Raw genomic sequence first — 19122 nt, 5'->3', positions numbered from 1 at the left:
AATCCGGGGCGGTTTGGATGTCTGGGCAGGCCGCCCGGCACCCTGTAACACCACATTGATGGCTGCGACCTTCAGATGAAACTGCAACGATTGTTCTGCGAGACCAAATGCGTGTTCTGGGAACACCAACTCATCGTCCCCTTATCCAAACGCGCCCCTGAAAGCAAACCACCGACGCAGAGGGCGAGAAGGAGCTCGTGTCATTGTGCCGAGATTATGCTGAAGTCACCTTCTCGGAGAGTCTGGAATGATGCAGGAATTGCACAAGCAACAAACCACCTGGGACGCAAAGATAGCCATGTTTTCATCGGCGACGAGCGGCATGCAGGGACGACTATGCCACAATCTCCTCACCGCATCTCTGGCAGTGGCCGAACTACGACGACGGGGTGTCGGTGTCTTGTGAGCACCCCGTCGCCCGCTCGCTTGGCCTTCCATGACATCCAGATTCGTTGGATGACAATGGCAGGGGGGTGGTCCCTAACGCTCCTTGAAGCTAGCGCAAGCACGTCTGCAAAGGGCAAGGGCAACAAGCTGGTGCCAGGGACTCCCGAGCTTAAACCCAAAGAGGTGGGCGGCCACTGTCTGTGAGCCGATGCGCCAGGAGGCCGGCGCGGGGGCACCTCCCCGTCGTTCGAGATGCCCAATTGGCAAGGCCAGATGGGCCGATCGTGGGTGGGTGGACCCTCCTGTTCCCCTTACGAGGCGGCCACCGGCCCTCCCTAGAGCCAACCCCCAATCTGCTGCTCTTCATCCGCCGCCGCCACGAATGGCACAAAAGACGATCCATCCTCTGCCCATCCCTCCTCGCCACACCGAATAGACACTGCGTCTGTCTTTCTCCTAACCACAATCCCTCCTGCAACGTTGTCCACGACTTCCCAATCGCAGACTTCGCCATTGCAGCTGGTGAAATAGCCCCGCCACTTGCGCAACCGCGCCGCACACCAGCCATGGCACCACCCAGGGAGTACCCTCTCTTGTCCCGGCGACAGATTGAGGGCATGATCGCAGACGGCCGGGCTGTTTTCATCGTCAACCAGCAGGTCATCAAGGCCGATGCCTGGATGCCCTACCACCCAGGTGGCGACACTGCCATCCGCCACATGATTGGCCGCGATGCGACCGACGAAGTCACGGTGTAGGTCTCCCAGCCCACTGCTCGATAAACCGCCCTCGCTAACGAGTCTGGCTCTCATGCTGTAGTCTGCATTCTCCCGAGGCCCGCGAGCGAATGAACAAATACCGAATTGGCCGTATTGAGGGCGCGTGGACCAATTTCGTGCCTCCAATCCAGGGCGGCAAGTTTCGTCCACTGGGCCAAGACAACCAAGACGCCCCTGAGAACACAAGCTCGCTTCCCGCTTCTGAATCTCCCAGCCTGAACGCCTCCCGCGAGCCTTCCCCAGTCTTTGATGAACCACAACAGATTCGTCAACGACACAGCGCAAAGAATGTATCGTCTAGTTCTGCGTCCGTCACGTCTGCCTCGTCGGTCGAAGAAGACGATGGTATGTCCTTCCTCGACACAATCACCAAAGAAAAGGTCGATTTGGACCTGTCACGATATCCTGCTCTCGATACGGCCACGCAGAACAACATTGTTGTCAAATACCGCGACCTAAACCAGCGCATCAGGGACGAGGGCTTGTTTCAGTGCAACTACTGGAACTACGCCCTCGAGGGTTTCCGCTACATGCTGCTGTTCAGTGGCATGGTCTTCTTCTTGCAGCGTGGATGGTACGCTACGAGTGGTGCCTTCTTGGGCGCCTGGTGGCACCAGCTCGTCTTCACCGCCCACGACGCCGGCCACATGGGCATTACGCACAATTTCCACGTCGACACCGTCATTGGCATCATCATCGGCGACTTCTGCGGCGGCCTCTCCATTGGCTGGTGGAAGCACAATCACAACGTTCACCACATTACGACGAACCACCCCGAGCACGACCCTGATATCCAGCACATGCCCTTCTTCGCCGTCTCCCATCGGTTCCTGGGTAATCTGAGATCGACCTACTATGGACACGTCATGAAGTACGATGCGGCGGCAAAGTTCCTTCTTGGCTTCCAGCGGTACTCGTATCACTTCCTGCTCTTGTTCGGGCGTTTCAACCTCTATCGCCTGTCTTGGCAGTTTCTGTTGTCCAAGGACGCACCGCGCAGAGGCCCGGCGTGGTGGCACACCTATTTGGAAATGGTTGGCCAGCTCTTCTTCTTTACCTGGTTTGGCTACCTCGTCGTGTACAGGACCATCCCAACAAACTGGGATCGATTCGTGTTTGTCATGGTTAGTCACATGGTGACGATGCCCCTGCACTTGCAGATCACCCTGTCACACTTTGCCATGAGTACGGCAGATTTGGGCGAGCACGAGTCGTTTGCTCAGAAGATGTTGCGTACCACCATGGATATCGATTGCCCGACCTGGCTGGACTTCTTCCATGGGGGGCTTCAGTTCCAGGCTATACATCACCTGTATCCCCGCATCCCGCGCCATAACCTGCGCCGGACACGCAAGCTCGTGCAGGAGTTCTGCAATGAAGTCGGCATTCCATATGCTCTGTATGGCTTCGCGCAGAGCAACACCATTGTGCTGGACACCCTGGGTGAGGTTTCTCAACAGGCAGCGATTCTTGCAAAGTGCCAAAAGTTTCTGTCTGAGAGCGACAACCCGCTACATGCTCACTAAGGCGCGGATAATTCTTCCCAGTGGTGCATTTACGGCGTTGATAATGCGTACTTCAAGTACAAATAGGAAGAGGAATAGCAGTTTTGGCACTTAGACATGCTACGCTTTACAATGCAAACTTTTCTCCCAGACTGGAGTGGGTTCCGGTGACAGGCACTTTCGAGACCCGAAGCTCGTTTGTGCGGGCACCCAGTCTCGTTGATTGGTGTCGCAGCGGAATCTGACATGTGAACATCAGTTTGTGAACTTGCTTTTTGTATGCACTTATATGCGTGATGACTGAAGAATGCAAGATTTAGCGCCCCGACAACGAGCGTACATCTGCATCATGGTAAACAGGGTGTTCCTGACGGTTTAGGCATGAGCGTAGTCTTGGAATTCAGGATTGCCCAAGAGTCAGGTCTTTTCGAGATAACTTCAATAGCACCGTCTGTTCACTGTGGGCGTTTGCAGCAAATCCGCCATTCGTTGTGTAACCAGGCTGCATTGGCCCAGCCAAGGTACCGGGTAGTCACTTGGCAGACCATGGACTTTGGAGGTACACATGAGGGGCAGCTTGCAAGGCATCAATCCACTCACTCACTGGCCGTTACACTCACCCATTGGTTTCCAGGTTGTCCACGACGCTTGAGGCTCTGATTTTCGTTGGTAAGCTGCAGCAGGCTGAGAAGAAGCGGACCGAGGTCTCCTTTGCTGTGGCTGCTTCAACATCGGATTTTTCCGCCTTGTTTGTAGCATTCTTCTCTTTATTTCCAAGCTTGGCTCCGTACGTCCTGCCTGCTAGGCCGCCTCCTCTGAAGTCGCCATGCTCGCCTGAGTGGTTACCATAAGACATCCGATCCGACGAGCTTCGCGACGACGCAAGCCATGGAGCCCAACGTCGCGCGCTACCTGAACGACAAGCTCTATGACAAGCGGAAGACTGGTGCGCTTGAGTAAGATCCGTCCGTGGAGCTGTTGTACCTGTTGAGCCTGAGCTGATCCGCTTCCCAGCCTGGAACGCCAGATACGCGAGCTTGTCGCAGTCAAAGATCATGCACGCATACAACTCATCCTCGAGCAACTCCGCAACGAGTATGCCTACGCCGTGCATCAGCCTCACGCCCGTAATGGAGGCTTGATTGGACTCGCTGCCGCGGCTATTGCCCTTGGCTCCGTATGCATATGACTCGGTCCTTCTTTTTCTGCCGGCCCGTGCTGATTCCTCTCTCTAGGAGCTTCCAAGGTACTTGGAGACAATTGTACCGCCGGTATTGGCATGTTTTGGTGACCAGGACGCTCGGGTCCGCTACTACGCATGCGAGGCTATGTACAACATCGCAAAGGTGGCCAAGGGGGAGATACTTCGCTACTTCAATCACATATTCGATGCTTTGTGCAAACTAGGCGCAGATTCGGAGCTCTCGGTCAAGAACGGCGCGGAACTCTTGGACCGGCTGATCAAGGATATTGTAGCTGAATCAGCTGCCACCTATGTCAGCATTTTGGAGACCAAGGACCCAGATGATCCGGACCAGGGAGAACTACCGACGGCGTTCTCTCTGCCACGATTCATTCCCTTGTTGAAGGAGAGGGTTTGGGTCAACAACCCGTTCACGAGGATCTTCCTCGTCGGCTGGATCACACTACTCGATAGCATACCTGATCTTGAGCTTGTAGCATATCTCCCAGACTTCTTGGGTGGACTGCTCAAGTTCTTGAGTGGAAACAACCCCGACGTTCATGCGGTCACACAAACATGTCTGGACAAGTTTCTGAACGAGATCAAGCGGATCGCCCGCGTAAAAAAGGGCATCACTGAGAGCAAGCGGTCCAAAGGCGATGGGAAGCGCAAACGCGAGGAGTCAGTCGATAGCGATAGCGTGCACTACGACCGTGATGAAGACGACGAGGATGGGGGCTCAGCGACAGCTCACGACGATGACGACGAAGTCAGTAGCGAAGACGACTGGATTCCCGGACAGGATGTCCAAATCAACTTCAAGGCGATTCTCGAGATATTGACTGCCAACCTCGATGCGCCACTGGGTAAGTTGTCCCTTCGAGCAAGAATCAAAGGGACGCTGGTTAACAAAACACAGAGGAGGACAGCTTGCTGGAGAGCTTGCGGTGGATTGTGACGTTTCTCGACATCAGTCCGGAGGAGGTCTTACCGTTCACCCCAAAGATCTTGGCTCACCTTCTTCCTGCCATGGCCAGCGGCGTCGAACCCATCCGCCAGGCTGCTTCGAGAGTCAACACGTCGCTTCTGGACTACATCGTGCAGCTCGCGGACGAAACGGACGTTTTTCCGAACCAGGCTCCCTCTCGCGTCCAATCTTCTCTCAATATCGAGCGTGCAGACGGCCCTCCCAGTGGTCGTGTATCGCTATCAAGCTCACGCGATGTCGAGCTGCGTAGCCCCACACCAGCACATGCTCGCCACAACTCGACGACGGCTATCGCAGAAAGCCCGCAGCCCGACCTGGACTACGCAGCGGCCGTGAACTCGCTGACATTGCTCTTCCTCAACGACCATGAAGCTACTCGCGTTGCCGCTTTAACATGGCTGATCATGCTTCACCGAAAAGCACCTCGAAAGATCATCGCTTTCAATGATGGCACGTTCCCGGCATTGCTCAAGACACTTTCAGATCCGGCCGAGGAGGTTGTCAAGAAGGACCTGAAACTCTTGACACAGATCGCCAGAAACAGTGAAGACGATTACTTCACAAACCTCATGGTCAATCTTCTTCAGCTCTTCTCCACAGACAGGCGACTCCTTGAGACGCGAGGCAATCTCGTCATCCGTGAGCTGTGCGACAACTTGAGCCCTGAGCGTATCTATCGCACCCTCGCGGAAACGATAGAGAAGGAGGAGGATGTGGAATTTGCAAGCATCATGATTCAGCATCTCAACAACAACCTGATCGGGGCGTTAGAACTTGCCGATCTAAGGAAACGTCTGCGAAACCTCGACTCAAAGGTGAGGGCTACATAGCTCCCACATTGCCTGTGAACCTCAGCATGGCCCAGGGCTGTTCTTTACTGATGAGATTTTGCAGGATGGGCAAGCGATATTCGTTGCCCTTTTCCGTTCCTGGTGCTTCAACGCAGTTGCGACTTTCTCGCTGTGTCTTCTTGCGCAGGCATACGAGGCAGCCTACAACCTGTTGCAGATCTTGTGAGCCGAGACTTGTTGCCCGTGACGACTCAAAAGACTACCACTAATGCTTCTCTTAGCGCGGAGCTCGAAATGACTGTGGAAATCCTTATCCAAATCGACAAGTTGGTGCAGCTCATAGAGTCTCCGGTCTTCACTTGTACGTCTCCAACTACTCAATTTGGCGGGATTGGCCAACTTTGCTAATATTCTGGATCTAGACCTCCGGCTCCAATTGCTCGAGCCGGAAAAGTACCCGTTTCTGTACAAGTGTCTCTACGGACTACTAATGCTTCTGCCACAATCATCTGCGTTTGCTGCACTCAAGAATCGTTTGAACAGTGTCAGCTCAATAGGCTTTCTACACATTGCTACCCCAAGATCGTATGTACAGCATTTTACTTTCCCCTCTAACCCTCGACAGAGCTCGGTGGCCGAGGTAGTCTCGTCACTTCAGAGCCATGCCCCTCGATCTAAAAGCGTGCAAGAGGCTCATGGTGTTTGTTCTGCTAGTTCTGTCAGTGCCGCCAGTTCGTCAAGCTACGACCGGCCGAGCCGGCTCGGTGCCAAGGGGCGCGAGGAAGGCAATATCAAATGGGACCAGCTTCTGGAGAAGTTCCGGAGCGTACAGGACAAGGCTCGCAGAGCGCGAAGGATGAAGGGTGGCGGCAACTTTGATGATACCCCTGCATTTAGCGAACTTCCCCCAGTTGAAGGTCATGGCACCGGCGCTGCTCAGAGGCCAGCTTTGGGCCCTCCCGTGCCACAGAAGGACAGCACACCAGCATCAGCGACACCAAAGCGGACTTCCGGCCTCGGCAGACAGTTTGGTCGTCTTGGCGCATCTGTTGCTGGGCGAGGCAAGAGAGGTTGACGGTCGTGAGGAGCCACGCAGGTCACGCAAGTTACTGATTTAGTCGACTGGCCTGTGTTGCATTAATATCCAAAACATCGGCCACCCTCGCTTGATCGGATGGAGTGTATTTGCCTGTCTACATTGGACCCATCTACATTGGGCGTGTTTCTGTGATGGCCATCATGGCATGCGCCGCCTCGGCTTTGCAGGACTTTCTCTTTCCACAAGTCTCTCAAAGTTGTTATCTCTCCGGTCCGTCAAACTTCTGAGCTCATTGCGTAAGTTCTCCAACTCTGCACGCGCAGCGTCGACATCTGGTGGCAGTCCAGCAAAGGCCTTGAGCTGGGCATCGAGATCCTTCTTGCGCGCTAGGACACGCAGGTACTCATCCTCGTCTTCCTTGACCTCGTCCACAGTGACTGTAGGCATCTGAGACATCTTGTTGAGCGCCGTGACCTGCTGCTCGAGCTGGGGTAGCTGCCCTTCCATCTTCGTGATCTTGATGTGCGTATCGGTGTTTAGTCTGGCCATTTCTGGATCTAGTGCATACACATTGGTTTCATTCTCATCCGCGCTGCCAGTAACGTGCTGCCCATGCATTGAGCCCATAAGCTCCGCAAGCCGCGCAGTCTCGTGCCTGACGTACTCGTGCAGCACCTCGACCCGGGCTGTCGCACGATCGACCTCGACAGCTGACGCCTGGAGCTCAATGAACCGGGCAGCCAGGAGCTCCGGCGTGATGCCCGACTCTGTATTCGGATGGTCGCTGCCAGCCGCGACGCCGAGCTCAACAGCCATGCCGGCCATGGAGTCGAGGGCTGCCCGGCCTTCCTTGGTGAGATTGTCCTCGATGGCGCACAGCAAGTCTTCGACTACGAGCGAGCCGTCCGCGGGACCCTCGTCACTATCTAAGCCTGCTATGCCCTGGCTGCCGCGACCGACAGTCTCTTTGGCTGCTGTTGCAGAGCGGACTTCCTGGAGCGCAGCTTCCTCTGCGCGCGCGAGCTGGTCACGGTCCTCGTCTGCGGCCTCATTGGCAGCTACGAGGGCCAGGAGCATGCGCAAGGTCTCTGCGTTGCGCTCGAACGGGGGCACAGCAGTGGTGCTGTATTTCTGTTTGAGCCACGAGTCGACGTAGGCCCAGTCCTTGGCGGTGGATGCTGCGGCGCGGGCAACGGAAGGCGAGAAGATGGGTGGCTGGTTCTGCAGCGCGTGTTCCTGCTGGAGGCGGCGGTGTGCCATTGTGATTTTGGTGCCGCACTTGCTGACGGCCAAGCTCCTGCTAGCAAAGGTGCGTCGCTCGATGTGTGTGTGCGTGGTTGATGTTTTGATAGCATCGCGAACGGTTCACAAGCCAACCAACCACAGGGCAGGGCGTGTTCCTGATCGAGGATCGTCTCTGGTGGGGCGGCGGCTCCCTACCTACGCTAGGTAGGGCGGGCTCGGCGGTCTTACAGGGTTCTGACGTTCCCAAGACGGGGGTCTTCAGCGGGCACCGGATTCGGGGCAGGGCGACGAGGCACCGCGCCGAGTCTGGCCTCAAAAAAGAACACTTGTCATGCGCCACCGCCGTCGCTAGCTCGGTACCTCGCCTCCCACCACTTGACGCGCTGCCGTCGAGGTACCTGCTCCTGCAAGGGTGCCCCCAAGATTGGCCAGATATCGCCAACTCTCTCCAGACCCCCCCATGCGTCGCTCAACTTACACCTCTCTCGTCATGTCCTCTGGCCACGTCGCTCTGCGTTCGCATCTCTAGTTCTTATTCTCGCCTCTCCTTGTTCCCTCACCAGTATCTAGCCGTCCAATCTCATTCGATTGTTCCCAGGTGACCTTGCCCAACTGAGACTGCGATCTCTTTGTGGCTGCGACGTCATTGGGACATCCCACCCTCGTCGTCCTTTCGTTACGAGCCCAAGCCACGACGACCGGACACACTACCCGCCATGCTAGTCAACCTCTCGACCTGGGCTCTCGCAGCCACTGTGTTCTCCTCGGCGGGCCGTGTCTGTGCCCTCGCGCCTGAGGACATCCCCGCCGACACGCCCATCGCCTCTCTGCTCGCCTCGGCGCAGACATATCTCGCCGCCGGCCAGGCCTCCGAGGCCCTCACATTCTACGACGCCGCCATTGCTCGCGACCCGGCCGACTACCTGACCTTCTTCAAGCGCGCCACCGCCTATCTCTCCCTTGGCCGCACGTCCCAAGCCACTTCCGACTTCAACAAGGTCCTCGAGCTGCGCCCAGGCTTCGAAGGCGCACACCTCCAGCTCGGCAAGATCCGCGCTCGCAACGCCGATTGGGAGGCTGCGAGGCAAGAGTACCGCCTTGCCAAGCAGAGCGAATCGTCGGCCGCCTACACCGCGCTGATCGAGGCCGAGGGCGCCGCCAAGCTCGCAGAGACCGCGTATGCAGAGGGCAAGTGGGACGACTGCATTGCCCAGGCAGGCGCAGCCATTCAGACAGCCAACCGGGCCGCGGGTCTGCGGGAGTTGCGGTCGAAATGCCGCTTCGCCAAGGGCGAGGTAGAGGAGGGCATGGGGGACCTGCAGCACGTGCTGCAGCTGCGGACGGGCGACACGAGCCCATTTCTCACCATCTCGGCGACGACGTTTTACGGTATGGGCGACGTGGAGCAGGGAATGGGCCACATCCGCAAGTGTCTGCATTCGGACCCGGAGTCGAAATCCTGCAGGAAGCTGCTCAAGCAGGAGAAGCAGGTCGAGAAAACGCTGGCGAGGGTTACCAAGGCGCTTGATAAGAACCAGCCCATGACGGCCGCCAAATTGTTGGTACCGTCGGGTGAGGACAAGGGTTTAATTGATGAAGTCAAGGAGCAGGTTCAGTTGTTGAAGGAGCAGGGAGTCATGCCGGAGAAAGCGCCTGAAGCTCTCGTCACGCGGTTGGTCGAGACGGCCTGTCAAGCGTATTACGAGGTATGTCCTTTGACTCTCTAACCATACAGTAGCGGATCGGAGCTAACGACACCCTTCGTACACAGGCAAGCGGAAAGAAGGCGAGCACGTATTGTACTGAAGCCCTCCAGCGCGACGAAAACTCCTTCTTTGGCCTACTTTACAAGGCCAAGACGCAGCTCGACGCCGACGACTACGAACCATGCATCGCCACCCTGCAAAAGGCGTCCGAGATTCGCCCAGACAAGAGGGACCTGGTCAACACGCTGATGCAGAAGGCGCAGCTCGAGCTGAAGCGCAGCAAGACAAAGGACTACTACAAGGTTCTGGGGGTTGCGCGTGACGCCGACGAGAGACAGATCAAGTCTGCGTATCGCAAGCTTAGCAAGATCCACCACCCGGACAAGGCGGCCAAGCAAGGTCTTACCAAAGAGGACGCGGAGAAGAAGATGGCCAGCATCAACGAGGCGTACGAGGTGCTCAGCACACCCGAGCTACGGCAGAGATTTGACAACGGCGACGACCCCAACTCCAACGAGCCTCAGCAGCACGGTGGTCATCCTTTTGGCGGCTTCGGTGGCGGTGGCAACCCATTCATGTTCCAGCAGGGAGGTGGAGGAGGCGGACCCCAGTTCAACTTCAAGTTTGGCGGTTCGCGAGGCGGCGGTGGGGGTTTCCCGGGTGGTTTCCCCTTTGGCGGATGAGCTCCGTGTTTGTCGTGACGATACGCGTTTGGTTTGGTGCTGTGCTTTTTTCACAATTGTTACGGAGTCCATTGGTAGCGGTGTTGATGCATTGACTTTGTTCACGCGGGACCGTTTTTAACTTGATGTGGTCATGTGTGAGCCATGGTCTGGGGAACATTGACCTGTAGATAGTTATCCTCCCGAGCCACAGCAAAAGACTTATTACCTTGCCACAGCACTCTTTTGTCCAGGGCTACCCCCCACGTCAAGGTTAGGCGCCTTGTGGTTGCTAGAATGCGAGCTATCGAAATGGAACATTTGTGCACTGGGCGGACGTATTTTCCGCGCCTGTTCCCATTCCTGACTTCAATGTTACGGCTCTACAACACCACCGCCAGGGCTGGGAGCGAGTCGAGGCTGCTTGGTAGCAGAGGGACACGCGGTGGCTCAATTGATCGTGGATGCATGACCAGATGGGCCGTTTTGTTGCGCACGAGACAGGTTGGCTCACATGGAATGAAAATTGACCAACTGCGCAAGCGAAGGATATACCATGGCTCATCCATGCGAAAAAAAGTCTCTTCGCTATCATTTCAAGTAGTTTTACACGCCTCCTACAGCAACCCGGATATCACGCGCCAGCTCTATGTATCCCCAAACTCTAACCCGTGCAATGCCGTGAGTCGATATATCAAGCGCCATGTCGCAACCCAGAATCGGAGCCCTCGTCGTGCTTCGCGCTCGTCTCGGCCAAAATCGTGGCAAGTTTGGTTTGACATCATGCCGTGCCCGTCCACGCCATAGAGACCCTGGGAATAGGAATTTGTTATGTACATGAGCAGCCCGAGCCGCTCGTCCCGGGCCACAAGAAAGTCGTTTTGAAGAAGTTGCGGTCATGCTGAGTGGGCCAGCAAGGGCATCTCGACACTTGTGCCGCATATGCACCAGTGCCCAGACGAAAGCTCGCCAAAAGTCCCTTGCCACCTGCATAAGTACGTTGTGGGCCGCAGTAACCACGCTGCAGGATAGTTATGATGCCAACGATCACGCTGGCGCCGTGGGAGGTCTTCACGGGAATAACAGCAGATGTTGAGGCCTCCGCGCTCGCTTAGACCGATGGACAGCGGACTCTTAGTTGCGCTCAGCATTCTACTGCAAATGTGCATGGACTCAGGACGCGTCGTTCGTCCGGATGAAGTATGCTCTGCAGAAGGAAAGCAGGTTAGCATCATGGACGTTGGGGGGGAGGGGGGGGCTTTTCAGAAAGTTTGGCGGGTGGCGGTGCGTACTTTGATGCCTCGTAGGCAGTCCAGCATATAGCAGTGCTGGGCATGGTGGTGACGATTCTGGGTTTGACACCCTTGAAGAAGCCCCTATAACCTTCGCGCTGGTACAAGAGCTTGCAGCCGGCCATGAAGCTGTTGACAGACCGAAGCTCAGGGTCTGTCGCTGTACCACGAGTCTGCAACATGGTTTTGATTACGTCCATGGGTGTGGTGAGAGCTGCAGCAAAGCCGCCGGCGACGGCACCAGCGACGCAGTGGGTGAATGGGTCGTATTTCTTGTGGGGGTTCATGGTTGTCGATATTGATTCGTACGCGAGGAATTGAAGAGCCGTGAAGGGCACTGTCATGGAGAGAGTTGTCGGGTACGAAACGTAGAAGGCCCCGAGACCCTCGGTTTTGTAGACATACTTGGCACAGTCAAACATGGAGCGGTACATCTTGCTCGAGTTCTGGATCTGCATGCGCTGCTTGATGACTATCATGAGCAACTGTCAGCGATGCGCTTCGGAAGATGTCTGAGACCCAGAGAAATGTGCGCTCGACGTACCGTCAAAAGGATTCATCAGTGCATCGCTGGCGATGGTGGCACAGGCTCCGCTTGTGGCAGCGGCAAGCGGGTGATGGACACCGGCCTGATTGCCACCCATGAGGTGCTTGACGGCTTCGTAGGTGGCGAAATAGACGGCGTGCGCAGGACCTGGGAAAGGGATGGTCAGTAGAGGCACACGCATGGGACGGGCTCTCGATGAGGGCGGGCAAGAAACGAACCGGCGCCGACGACAACACTGGACATGCCTCGCCAGAGCTTGAGGACACCCTCGCCCGAAGCTATCCGCATTGTGCTCTGGATCATGCCATTGTAGACCGAGGTGCTGGCCGGGTTGATGATTTGCATGCGGGTCTGTAGCGGGGAGAGAAGAAGTGAGCATGGCGTCTCGGCACAGGACAGCAAAACATTTCTGGAGCTTGGAGCTGACCTTGATGGCGTCAATTGGGTACATGACAGTGTGCTCGGCGATGCCAGCAAAGGCACCGGCGGCCATGTTCTGGACAAGGGAGAAGTTTGGCGGGAGGGCCTCATACTCGTAGTCCTCGACGGGCTCTGCAGTGGGCTGGGCCATGTTGGCCACAGCTGGAGGGCCTGCGCCGAAGGCACCGGGTTGAAGCGCCAGGGTTCCGGTCTCGCGCGAGCGCGGGCGACGTGTCGGTGCTGAAGAGGGAGCGGCGGCGGCGGCGTGGGCGGCGTGAAGACGGAGGCCCTGTGAGGGACGAGTTGTGGGCGGAAGCCGTCAGAGGTGCCGGCGCGGCGGGAGCGGATGTGGCGGGAGAGGCAGGCAGGCGAACAGGCGTGCAGTGCAGGAGGAGCACGGTCGGGTCTGCGGGGATGAGCTGGGGGCCAGGAGGGCACTGCGCAAGGTGATTCGAGAGCACTCTGGGCAAGCCGTCGGGGGGAAGTGCTGCGTGGGAGGGAGGCTGGTGATATACTGCAGGTATCTCCGGCGGTCGCGGGACGGGGTGAAAAAATAAAGAGGGCAGCCCGGCAGCTAGACAGAGCTAAGAGGCCAGCAGAGCACGGTGGTGACGGCCCAGCTGGGATGCACTGGGGTTTTGGCTTGGGGGGGCCGCCCAGCCCGATGCGGAGCTTGGTGCGGGCACGCCGCACCCACAGCGACACGGCCCGCCCTCTGCGAGCAGCACGCAGCACGCACCCGCCTGCGCGGCAGCAGCGCCCTGGTGGTGGCCACCTGGCGGCACAATCGGATTGTGCTGCGCACGCTGCGGTCATCGACTTGGGCCGCCAGTGCTTGTCCGATCTCGCTCGCCCCTCCCCCTTGACCTGCACTGCACCTGCCAGTGTTGCACTGCCAAAGCGCTGTGTGGTTGCGGGGCTTTACCCCAGCAAACACTGACAGCATGCGACTTTGTGCCATGAGGATACCATATTAGTCCACAGTCGCAACTTGCACCGGCCTCGCTCTGGGATGGGTGGATGCATGCATGGCTGGCGACGGCTGGCCAAGGTGTAACTGACTGACTAACCCACGGGGCCGGGCGGGCGGGCGGGCGGGCTCTGGCAACCGCAATCAGATTAGATCGATAATAATTATTATCCCAACTCTCCCGGAGCGGGCCATGTGCCCCTGGACTGGTTCCTTTCTTGCTTCCTTCCTGCCTTCCTGCCTTCCTGCCTTGCAAGTTGCAAGTTGCCGGCTCTCCAATCGTCTGCTCTTGATCCCTCTCGGCTTTTCCTGCAAAGAATACCATGGTCGCCCCTCGTCCGACGCATTGGTCCATCATCGACCGGCCCCATCACATCGCATAAACGACCGGGTATGTGTGCCTGTCCAGGCATAGCCATTGTGCTTGCCTGCTCGGGTCAAAACTTTGACTTCCCTGCTCGTCGTGGTGACATGGGCACCCTGGCTTGGGGGCTGCCCGAGACTTCCGACTTATGGCCGCTGCTCGCATCTTCTTACGGCTGAGAACTCCACAGCGGATTTACAAAGACACACGACACACTCGTGTGCCGCTCGGCGCTCGAGGTCGGAGCTGTCGGCATTCGATGAAGGGGGAAAGTTGATCACTTGCAGCTGGCTTCAACAATGGCGACAGACTTGAACACTGCTAATCACCAGTGCTGCCGCGCTCTTGGTAGACAGAAGGCATCCTCTATATCTAGGGCCATTTGCCCTCGATAGATGCCGGGAATTCTTCTCGCAGATCCATCTCTGGCTAGAACGGCAACCCCATTGGCAATAGACATACTCGAAGCCGCCAATCCGCAATACGGCATTGCGAGCTACCACGGAGCCCCCGCAACTCTCTGTGGCCAACATTTCTCCGGGTCGCCCGCTTCAGGGACTGACTGAGCCTGAAGATAAACGACTTGGTGCCTTCTGCCGGCTTAACGTCCCTCTGGTAACAGGAGATAGGCACATGCCGGCTGCGTGGCGCAGTGGAAAGCGTACTGGCTTTGGGCGGTCCATGATGCTCACGCTCATGCCGTTGCTTGTCTGCCAGGGGTCATGGGTTCAATCCCCATCGCAGCCCATTCATCTACGGGATCGATCTGTTCTCCACGTAGTTCTTCTTTTTGATATGCATGCATAGATCTGTGGTGAATCGTAAGACCGTGGAAGTTGTCTGGGGGCGGTTCTCGTGGCATGTGACGAAGACTGCAAGAACCATACATGTTTTCTCCTCAGAAAGTGACTGCCACCATGTATATTACGAGTCGGATGACTTACGCCTTAGCCTCGAATCAAACTTTTAGACGGAGTCATCTCAAGACCTGGAATTGGCCGTTGATGTTCAAGACACGGCGTGGGTAGTTTATGTATATTATATTGGGGCTCGTTCAACATCGCGAATTCCTTGTACCCATTTGCATAGTGGGTGATTAATATTACTCTTTTATTTGTCAGAGCAACATTATTTTTGATCTCCTCTGTCAAGACGGCAGTTGTCACTCCTGGCGTCTTGGCAATTGAGGTGCAACACTTGACTTCGAGGCAGATTGGCTTAGCTAAGCACGGCACCAAGACGACAGGACCAACCACGACCTAGACCCGCTTGCAAGTGCTAGCGTGCGGAGTCTTAGCTCATGGTTGTCACCCAAGAATTTCCAAATCACTCCCAGGGTCAACAGCATTATCGGCAACGCAGAACCGGCTTCGGGACACAGCGCACGCCTAATCAGCATAGTCAAGAGAGCGCATCGCCTCTATACAACGAAAACTCTCGGCTCGACCTCCTACAAGTCTCTGAGCGGTCGGACCGCCTAGCCACAACAAACTGCCCCCCCACCAGGCTCTGCAGCCGTCGTGCAACGAGAGTGCAACTCTTGACGACAAGCCGATAAGAGCGCTCTGCCGAGCAGCATCAAGGCTGGCGACAAGCCCAGCTTAATTCAAAACGCAGAAATACACACATACGCCGCTATGTCAGCCGTACACCTCGCCACAGCGCGCAAAACGGTCGCGGACCTGCTGCCGATCGCACCAAAGGAGTTTCACGGCATCGTCGTGTCTGCCGGGCTCATGGACAAGACGGTCAAGGTCAAGCTTGGAGGCCAGCGGTGGGAGAAGAGGGTCAACAAGGTGGGTTTATTTGTCCCGTTGCACGTTTCGGTCTTCGCCCCGCGCACAGGTCCTAGGGTTCTCTATACATCTCGGGACGTGTCCAGACTCGGCGAAGGGCATCTGCCTCCGATGGCGCTGTGAGCTGGACAGCAGATTTCCGATGCGAACCCAGACGCTGACTTACTCCCCATTGATAGCATTTCAAACAACCGCGCTACGCCCTCGTCCACGACCCCCGCAACTCTGTCCGGCAAGGAGACATCATCTCGATTCAGTCGTCGTGGCGCGAGTCACAACACGTCAAGCACGTCGTAAAACACATCCTTGCCCCTTATGGCGAGGCCATTGATGCGCGCCCGCCCGTGCCGACACTCGAGGAGCTTATTGAGGAGAAGGTCGTAAAGCGGGCGGCCAAGAACGAGCGCCGCGCTCTCCGCCGGGAAGAGCAGGCCCGCGCCGACGCCGAGCACAGAGAGGCCGCCGCCGAGGCGAAACGGGCCAAGCTCGCCAGGTCACCCGTCGGCAGGAGGCTGGCGGAGCTCCAGGATCGCAAAGCAGATGAGGCGGGGTTCACGAAAGCGGAGGATGAGACGACACGGGCTGAGCATGTGATCTGACAGCTTCGTAGGGGCACAGAGGTGGACTTCGCTGTTGGTTGGACCTCCTCAAAGAAAGGAAATGTTGGGATATGATCCGCTTATAAGACGGCATGCAGCACGCTGCCAGGTCATGATGGTCATGAAAGACGTCCCCTCGAGTTGTAGCATGTCCTCATTGATTCCGAGATGAAGCAACAAATGGGATGAGTCCAGGAAGGACCTCTCATACTGTATAAACTAGCTGTACTAGATATAAATCCCGAGTTGTCTTGGTCATGATTGTCTCGTTTGACTACCACGAAGGAGTATCCGGCCATACATAGAAAGGGTGCGCAGAGTCTCTCAGCCCCCGCGTTCTCCAAACTGCTTTGCCCAGTCCTCATATTCTTTGAGGCCTTCCTTGTTCACACTCGGACGGATGGTGCGCAGACTGGCCCGAAAATCTTCAAAGCCGATCGGACGAATCTCGTCCATGGTCATGTGCAGTAACGCTTCTCCCAACGACCGTAAAGGCCCCATTGCAGCATCCTTAGCCAACGCCGTGATGTCGGAGCCGGAGAAGCCTGGCCTTGGAAGTTAGTGTCGGCTCCTGTAGTAATTCACAAACCGGGGGGGGGGGGATAATTTACCGTCAGTTAGCATGACCAGGTCAACAATGTCATCGTCAGTCAGACTGTGCTTCTGCTGGCCTAAGAGTGTCCGGAGTTGTACAGATCGTGTCTCTGCCTCGGGCAGTGGTATATACTGCCGCCGAACAAATCGCCGGCGTGCTGCCTCATCAATGGCCCAAGGTAAGTTCGTCGCTGCCAGTACAAGTACGCGGTTGGGGTCGCCACGGTCTTTCATGCCTGCGGGTGCTTCCTTGCCTGCTGCAGCTCTTTGCAGGTCACTCCACTGTATCAGAAACTCTGTCTTGATGCGCCGAGTTGCCTCATGCTCGCCTGACCCGGAGCGCTGCGATAGCAGTGAATCTATCTCATCCACAAAGATGATACTCGGGGCCATCACCCGTGCGAGGCCGAATAGAGCACGCACGAGCTTCTCGGACTCTCCCAAGTATTTGCTCGTCAGACTGCTGGCAGATATCGAAAAGAATGTCGATCTTGACTCCGTAGCCACAGCTCTGGCCAGCATGGTCTTTCCAGTACCTGGCGGCCCAAACAATAGCATACCACGTGCTGGCTCGCGAAGCCCCATGAAGAGATCGGGCCGCAGGAAGGGATATACAACAGCTTCCCTTAATGCTGTCTTCGCGATCTCCAGTCCAGCAACGTCGTTCCAGTGTACTTCGTCCCCCTGTACGACAATTTCGTTGAAAATGGCTTGTGCCGCAGCCTCATCTACTCCTGGTGGTAAGTTGCGGAGGACGGCCTTCTTGCGTTTCTGCCACTCCTTCTTTATCCTCTGAACATCTTCATCCTCCGAAGTCTGTGCTGAACCCTCTGCGTCATCCAAAGAATCGTGTCCGTTCTGCTGCGAGTCCTTTACCCGTCGCTGACCTGCTCGCGGGGCCACCAGTTCTTCGTCGGTCGACTCCAAAGCATTTTTCCATTCTTGACTCGTACTTCGTCTCGAACTACGTTTCCGTGTGCTATTCGGCTCAGAGCCACTGAGCCTAGTTGCTGGCTTCCGTCTAACCTGACCGTTAGTGGATGATAAGCCGTTCATTGGTGAGCCAGAGCCAGGCCCGACCCTAAGGGGCTTTTCATGTGCGGCGGCAGCTCCCTTTTTCGAAAGATATTCTCGAACTTCACGTCTTTGGGATGAATCAGATCGATCTTGCAAGTTTAGGCTGTTAAGTGCGCTGGATGCAGCGCCTAATGCAAGTGTGGAGGAAGTTGTGTGCGAAAACTCGCCTGAGCCGCGCGGCGGTTCCGGGCTGGACCGACTCGCAGACGTGGACGTAGCACTTTCGCGGGCAGTGACCAGTCTTCTCGTATGGCTGTCCCACTGGCTGTGCCGGCTGCCTGGCATGGGCCGCGCGACATCTTCGGAGCGACGCTGCTCGGGAGTCCTGGCCTTGAGGGCAGCTTGGCTTTTGCCTGGAGCTCGAGGCTTACTGTCCTTCGTGTCTCTTCCTGACCAAGCGAGCGTTGCCGCCATGCTCGCGCCAGGTCTCTTGTTTGAAGTTGAGCTTCTTGGCCGGCTTGTCGTGCTTGAGGCTTTATCGGATCTCTTTGACCTCAGGGTAGTTCGCATCGTGTGCTTTTCGGGACTTTCAGACAGCTCCGCACCGCTCGTCAGCGAGGCTATGGTATTGCTCGAGGAGCCGTAAGGCGGCAAGGATGGTCGTGACGGTGTTTGTGACATGCTGTTTTCTCGCAAGGCTAGAGATTCGCTATTGATGACGGTGTTTTCAGACGATGCCCTGTCAGGAGGGGCCGGTCGGCGCGGTAGTGTTGGTGGCCTGGATAGGTCGGTATATGACAGAGCTGGAATGGTTCCGTCGCCCAGCCACCCACGCTCGGGAGCTGACGGGATAGCAGAAGAGGTGTCTGAACAGATTGGCTGTGCGAGAGACTGGGGATCAGGCGTGAGGGAGGACGAGGTCATATCATCCTGCCGTGACAACCTGAGTGCTTCGAGTAGGTCGATGCGTTCCTTGCATTGCACTTCGAGTTGTTTGATGCTCTCAACAAGCGCTCGCTCGGTTTCCGACCGCGGGGAGTAGGTGTCTATTCTTCTGGCCAGAGGGTTTTGTCGAAGTTGCGCAAGGGCGTTTCGCCAGCTCTGCATGGCCTCATTTTCATCGCCCTGCACAACGCATGGTGATCAGAACCTGGAGGGCGAGCAGTCTGGAATGCATGAGACGGCGCAACATACCTGGCTTTCGTAGTAGACGGCAGTGGAGCATTTCAAGTAACTCT

General features: G+C 56.7%; 7 protein-coding genes and 1 non-coding gene across 8 annotated transcripts; 5 read left to right on the top strand and 3 right to left on the bottom strand.

Moving 5' to 3' along the window:
* Positions 1–953: 953 nt before the first annotated feature.
* Positions 954–2692, top strand: B0I36DRAFT_245144 (fatty acid desaturase; the record flags this gene model as incomplete). Its single annotated transcript, XM_046150130.1, has 2 exons — positions 954–1141; positions 1207–2692. The coding sequence occupies 2 exons, from the start codon at positions 954–956 to the stop codon at positions 2690–2692; spliced, it is 1674 nt and encodes a 557-aa protein (XP_046011668.1).
* Positions 2693–3559: 867 nt separating this feature from the next.
* B0I36DRAFT_245986 (vacuole morphology and inheritance protein) lies at positions 3560–6708 on the top strand (the record flags this gene model as incomplete). The annotated part of the gene is made up of 8 exons (XM_046150201.1): positions 3560–3627; positions 3686–3848; positions 3907–4720; positions 4774–5657; positions 5737–5855; positions 5915–5994; positions 6056–6218; positions 6348–6708. The coding sequence occupies 8 exons, from the start codon at positions 3560–3562 to the stop codon at positions 6706–6708; spliced, it is 2652 nt and encodes an 883-aa protein (XP_046011667.1).
* A 162-nt stretch (positions 6709–6870) lies between these two features.
* Positions 6871–7932, bottom strand: B0I36DRAFT_244680 (uncharacterized protein; the record flags this gene model as incomplete). Its single annotated transcript, XM_046150078.1, has 2 exons — positions 6871–7562; positions 7629–7932. 2 exons carry the CDS (start codon positions 7930–7932, stop codon positions 6871–6873), a joined length of 996 nt encoding a protein of 331 aa, XP_046011666.1.
* A 456-nt stretch (positions 7933–8388) lies between these two features.
* On the top strand, positions 8389–10675 carry B0I36DRAFT_291014 (DnaJ domain-containing protein). Its single transcript, XM_046151723.1, has 2 exons — positions 8389–9623; positions 9689–10675. Exons 1-2 carry the CDS (start codon positions 8634–8636, stop codon positions 10304–10306), a joined length of 1608 nt encoding a protein of 535 aa, XP_046011665.1. The 5' UTR covers positions 8389–8633; the 3' UTR covers positions 10307–10675.
* A 693-nt stretch (positions 10676–11368) lies between these two features.
* On the bottom strand, positions 11369–13106 carry B0I36DRAFT_131931 (mitochondrial carrier domain-containing protein). The gene is made up of 5 exons (XM_046148214.1): positions 12552–13106; positions 12343–12475; positions 12122–12271; positions 11578–12049; positions 11369–11492 (listed from the first exon to the last, which is right to left on the bottom strand). The coding sequence occupies exons 1-5, from the start codon at positions 12693–12695 to the stop codon at positions 11459–11461; spliced, it is 933 nt and encodes a 310-aa protein (XP_046011664.1). The 5' UTR covers positions 12696–13106; the 3' UTR covers positions 11369–11458.
* Positions 13107–14516: 1410 nt separating this feature from the next.
* On the top strand, positions 14517–14625 carry B0I36DRAFT_t103. Its single transcript has one exon. It is a non-coding gene; the product is annotated as a tRNA-Pro (tRNA).
* A 567-nt stretch (positions 14626–15192) lies between these two features.
* Positions 15193–16469, top strand: B0I36DRAFT_291008 (uncharacterized protein). The gene is made up of 2 exons (XM_046151722.1): positions 15193–15674; positions 15854–16469. The coding sequence occupies exons 1-2, from the start codon at positions 15516–15518 to the stop codon at positions 16271–16273; spliced, it is 579 nt and encodes a 192-aa protein (XP_046011663.1). The 5' UTR covers positions 15193–15515; the 3' UTR covers positions 16274–16469.
* A 128-nt stretch (positions 16470–16597) lies between these two features.
* B0I36DRAFT_244723 (P-loop containing nucleoside triphosphate hydrolase protein) lies at positions 16598–18991 on the bottom strand (the record flags this gene model as incomplete). The annotated part of the gene is made up of 2 exons (XM_046150081.1): positions 16598–16818; positions 16885–18991. The coding sequence occupies 2 exons, from the start codon at positions 18989–18991 to the stop codon at positions 16598–16600; spliced, it is 2328 nt and encodes a 775-aa protein (XP_046011662.1).
* Positions 18992–19122: the final 131 nt, after the last annotated feature.

This window comes from Microdochium trichocladiopsis (genome assembly GCF_020744255.1).
Source record: "Microdochium trichocladiopsis strain MPI-CAGE-CH-0230 chromosome Unknown B0I36scaffold_6, whole genome shotgun sequence".
In the NCBI taxonomy this organism is placed as follows: Eukaryota; Fungi; Ascomycota; class Sordariomycetes; order Xylariales; family Microdochiaceae; genus Microdochium; species Microdochium trichocladiopsis.
This window is presented reverse-complemented; position numbering and strand designations above follow the sequence as displayed.

Bases quoted from the DNA above. Each gene is read 5' to 3' on its own strand.
- B0I36DRAFT_131931 (XM_046148214.1), bottom strand. From the start codon at position 12,695: ATGGCCCAGCCCACTGCAGAGCCCGTCGAGGACTACGAGTATGAGGCC. The intron at 12,272-12,342 runs GTTCGTTTCTTG...TCCCTTTCCCAG, and splicing joins CAGTGTTGTCGTCGGCGCCG to GTCCTGCGCACGCCGTCTAT. The intron at 12,050-12,121 runs GTACGTCGAGCG...TGCTCATGATAG, and splicing joins ACTGATGAATCCTTTTGACG to TCATCAAGCAGCGCATGCAG.
- B0I36DRAFT_291008 (XM_046151722.1), top strand. From the start codon at position 15,516: ATGTCAGCCGTACACCTCGCCACAGCGCGCAAAACGGTCGCGGACCTG. The intron at 15,675-15,853 runs GTGGGTTTATTT...CCCCATTGATAG, and splicing joins GGGAGAAGAGGGTCAACAAG to CATTTCAAACAACCGCGCTA.
- B0I36DRAFT_291014 (XM_046151723.1), top strand. From the start codon at position 8,634: ATGCTAGTCAACCTCTCGACCTGGGCTCTCGCAGCCACTGTGTTCTCC. The intron at 9,624-9,688 runs GTATGTCCTTTG...CTTCGTACACAG, and splicing joins CCTGTCAAGCGTATTACGAG to GCAAGCGGAAAGAAGGCGAG.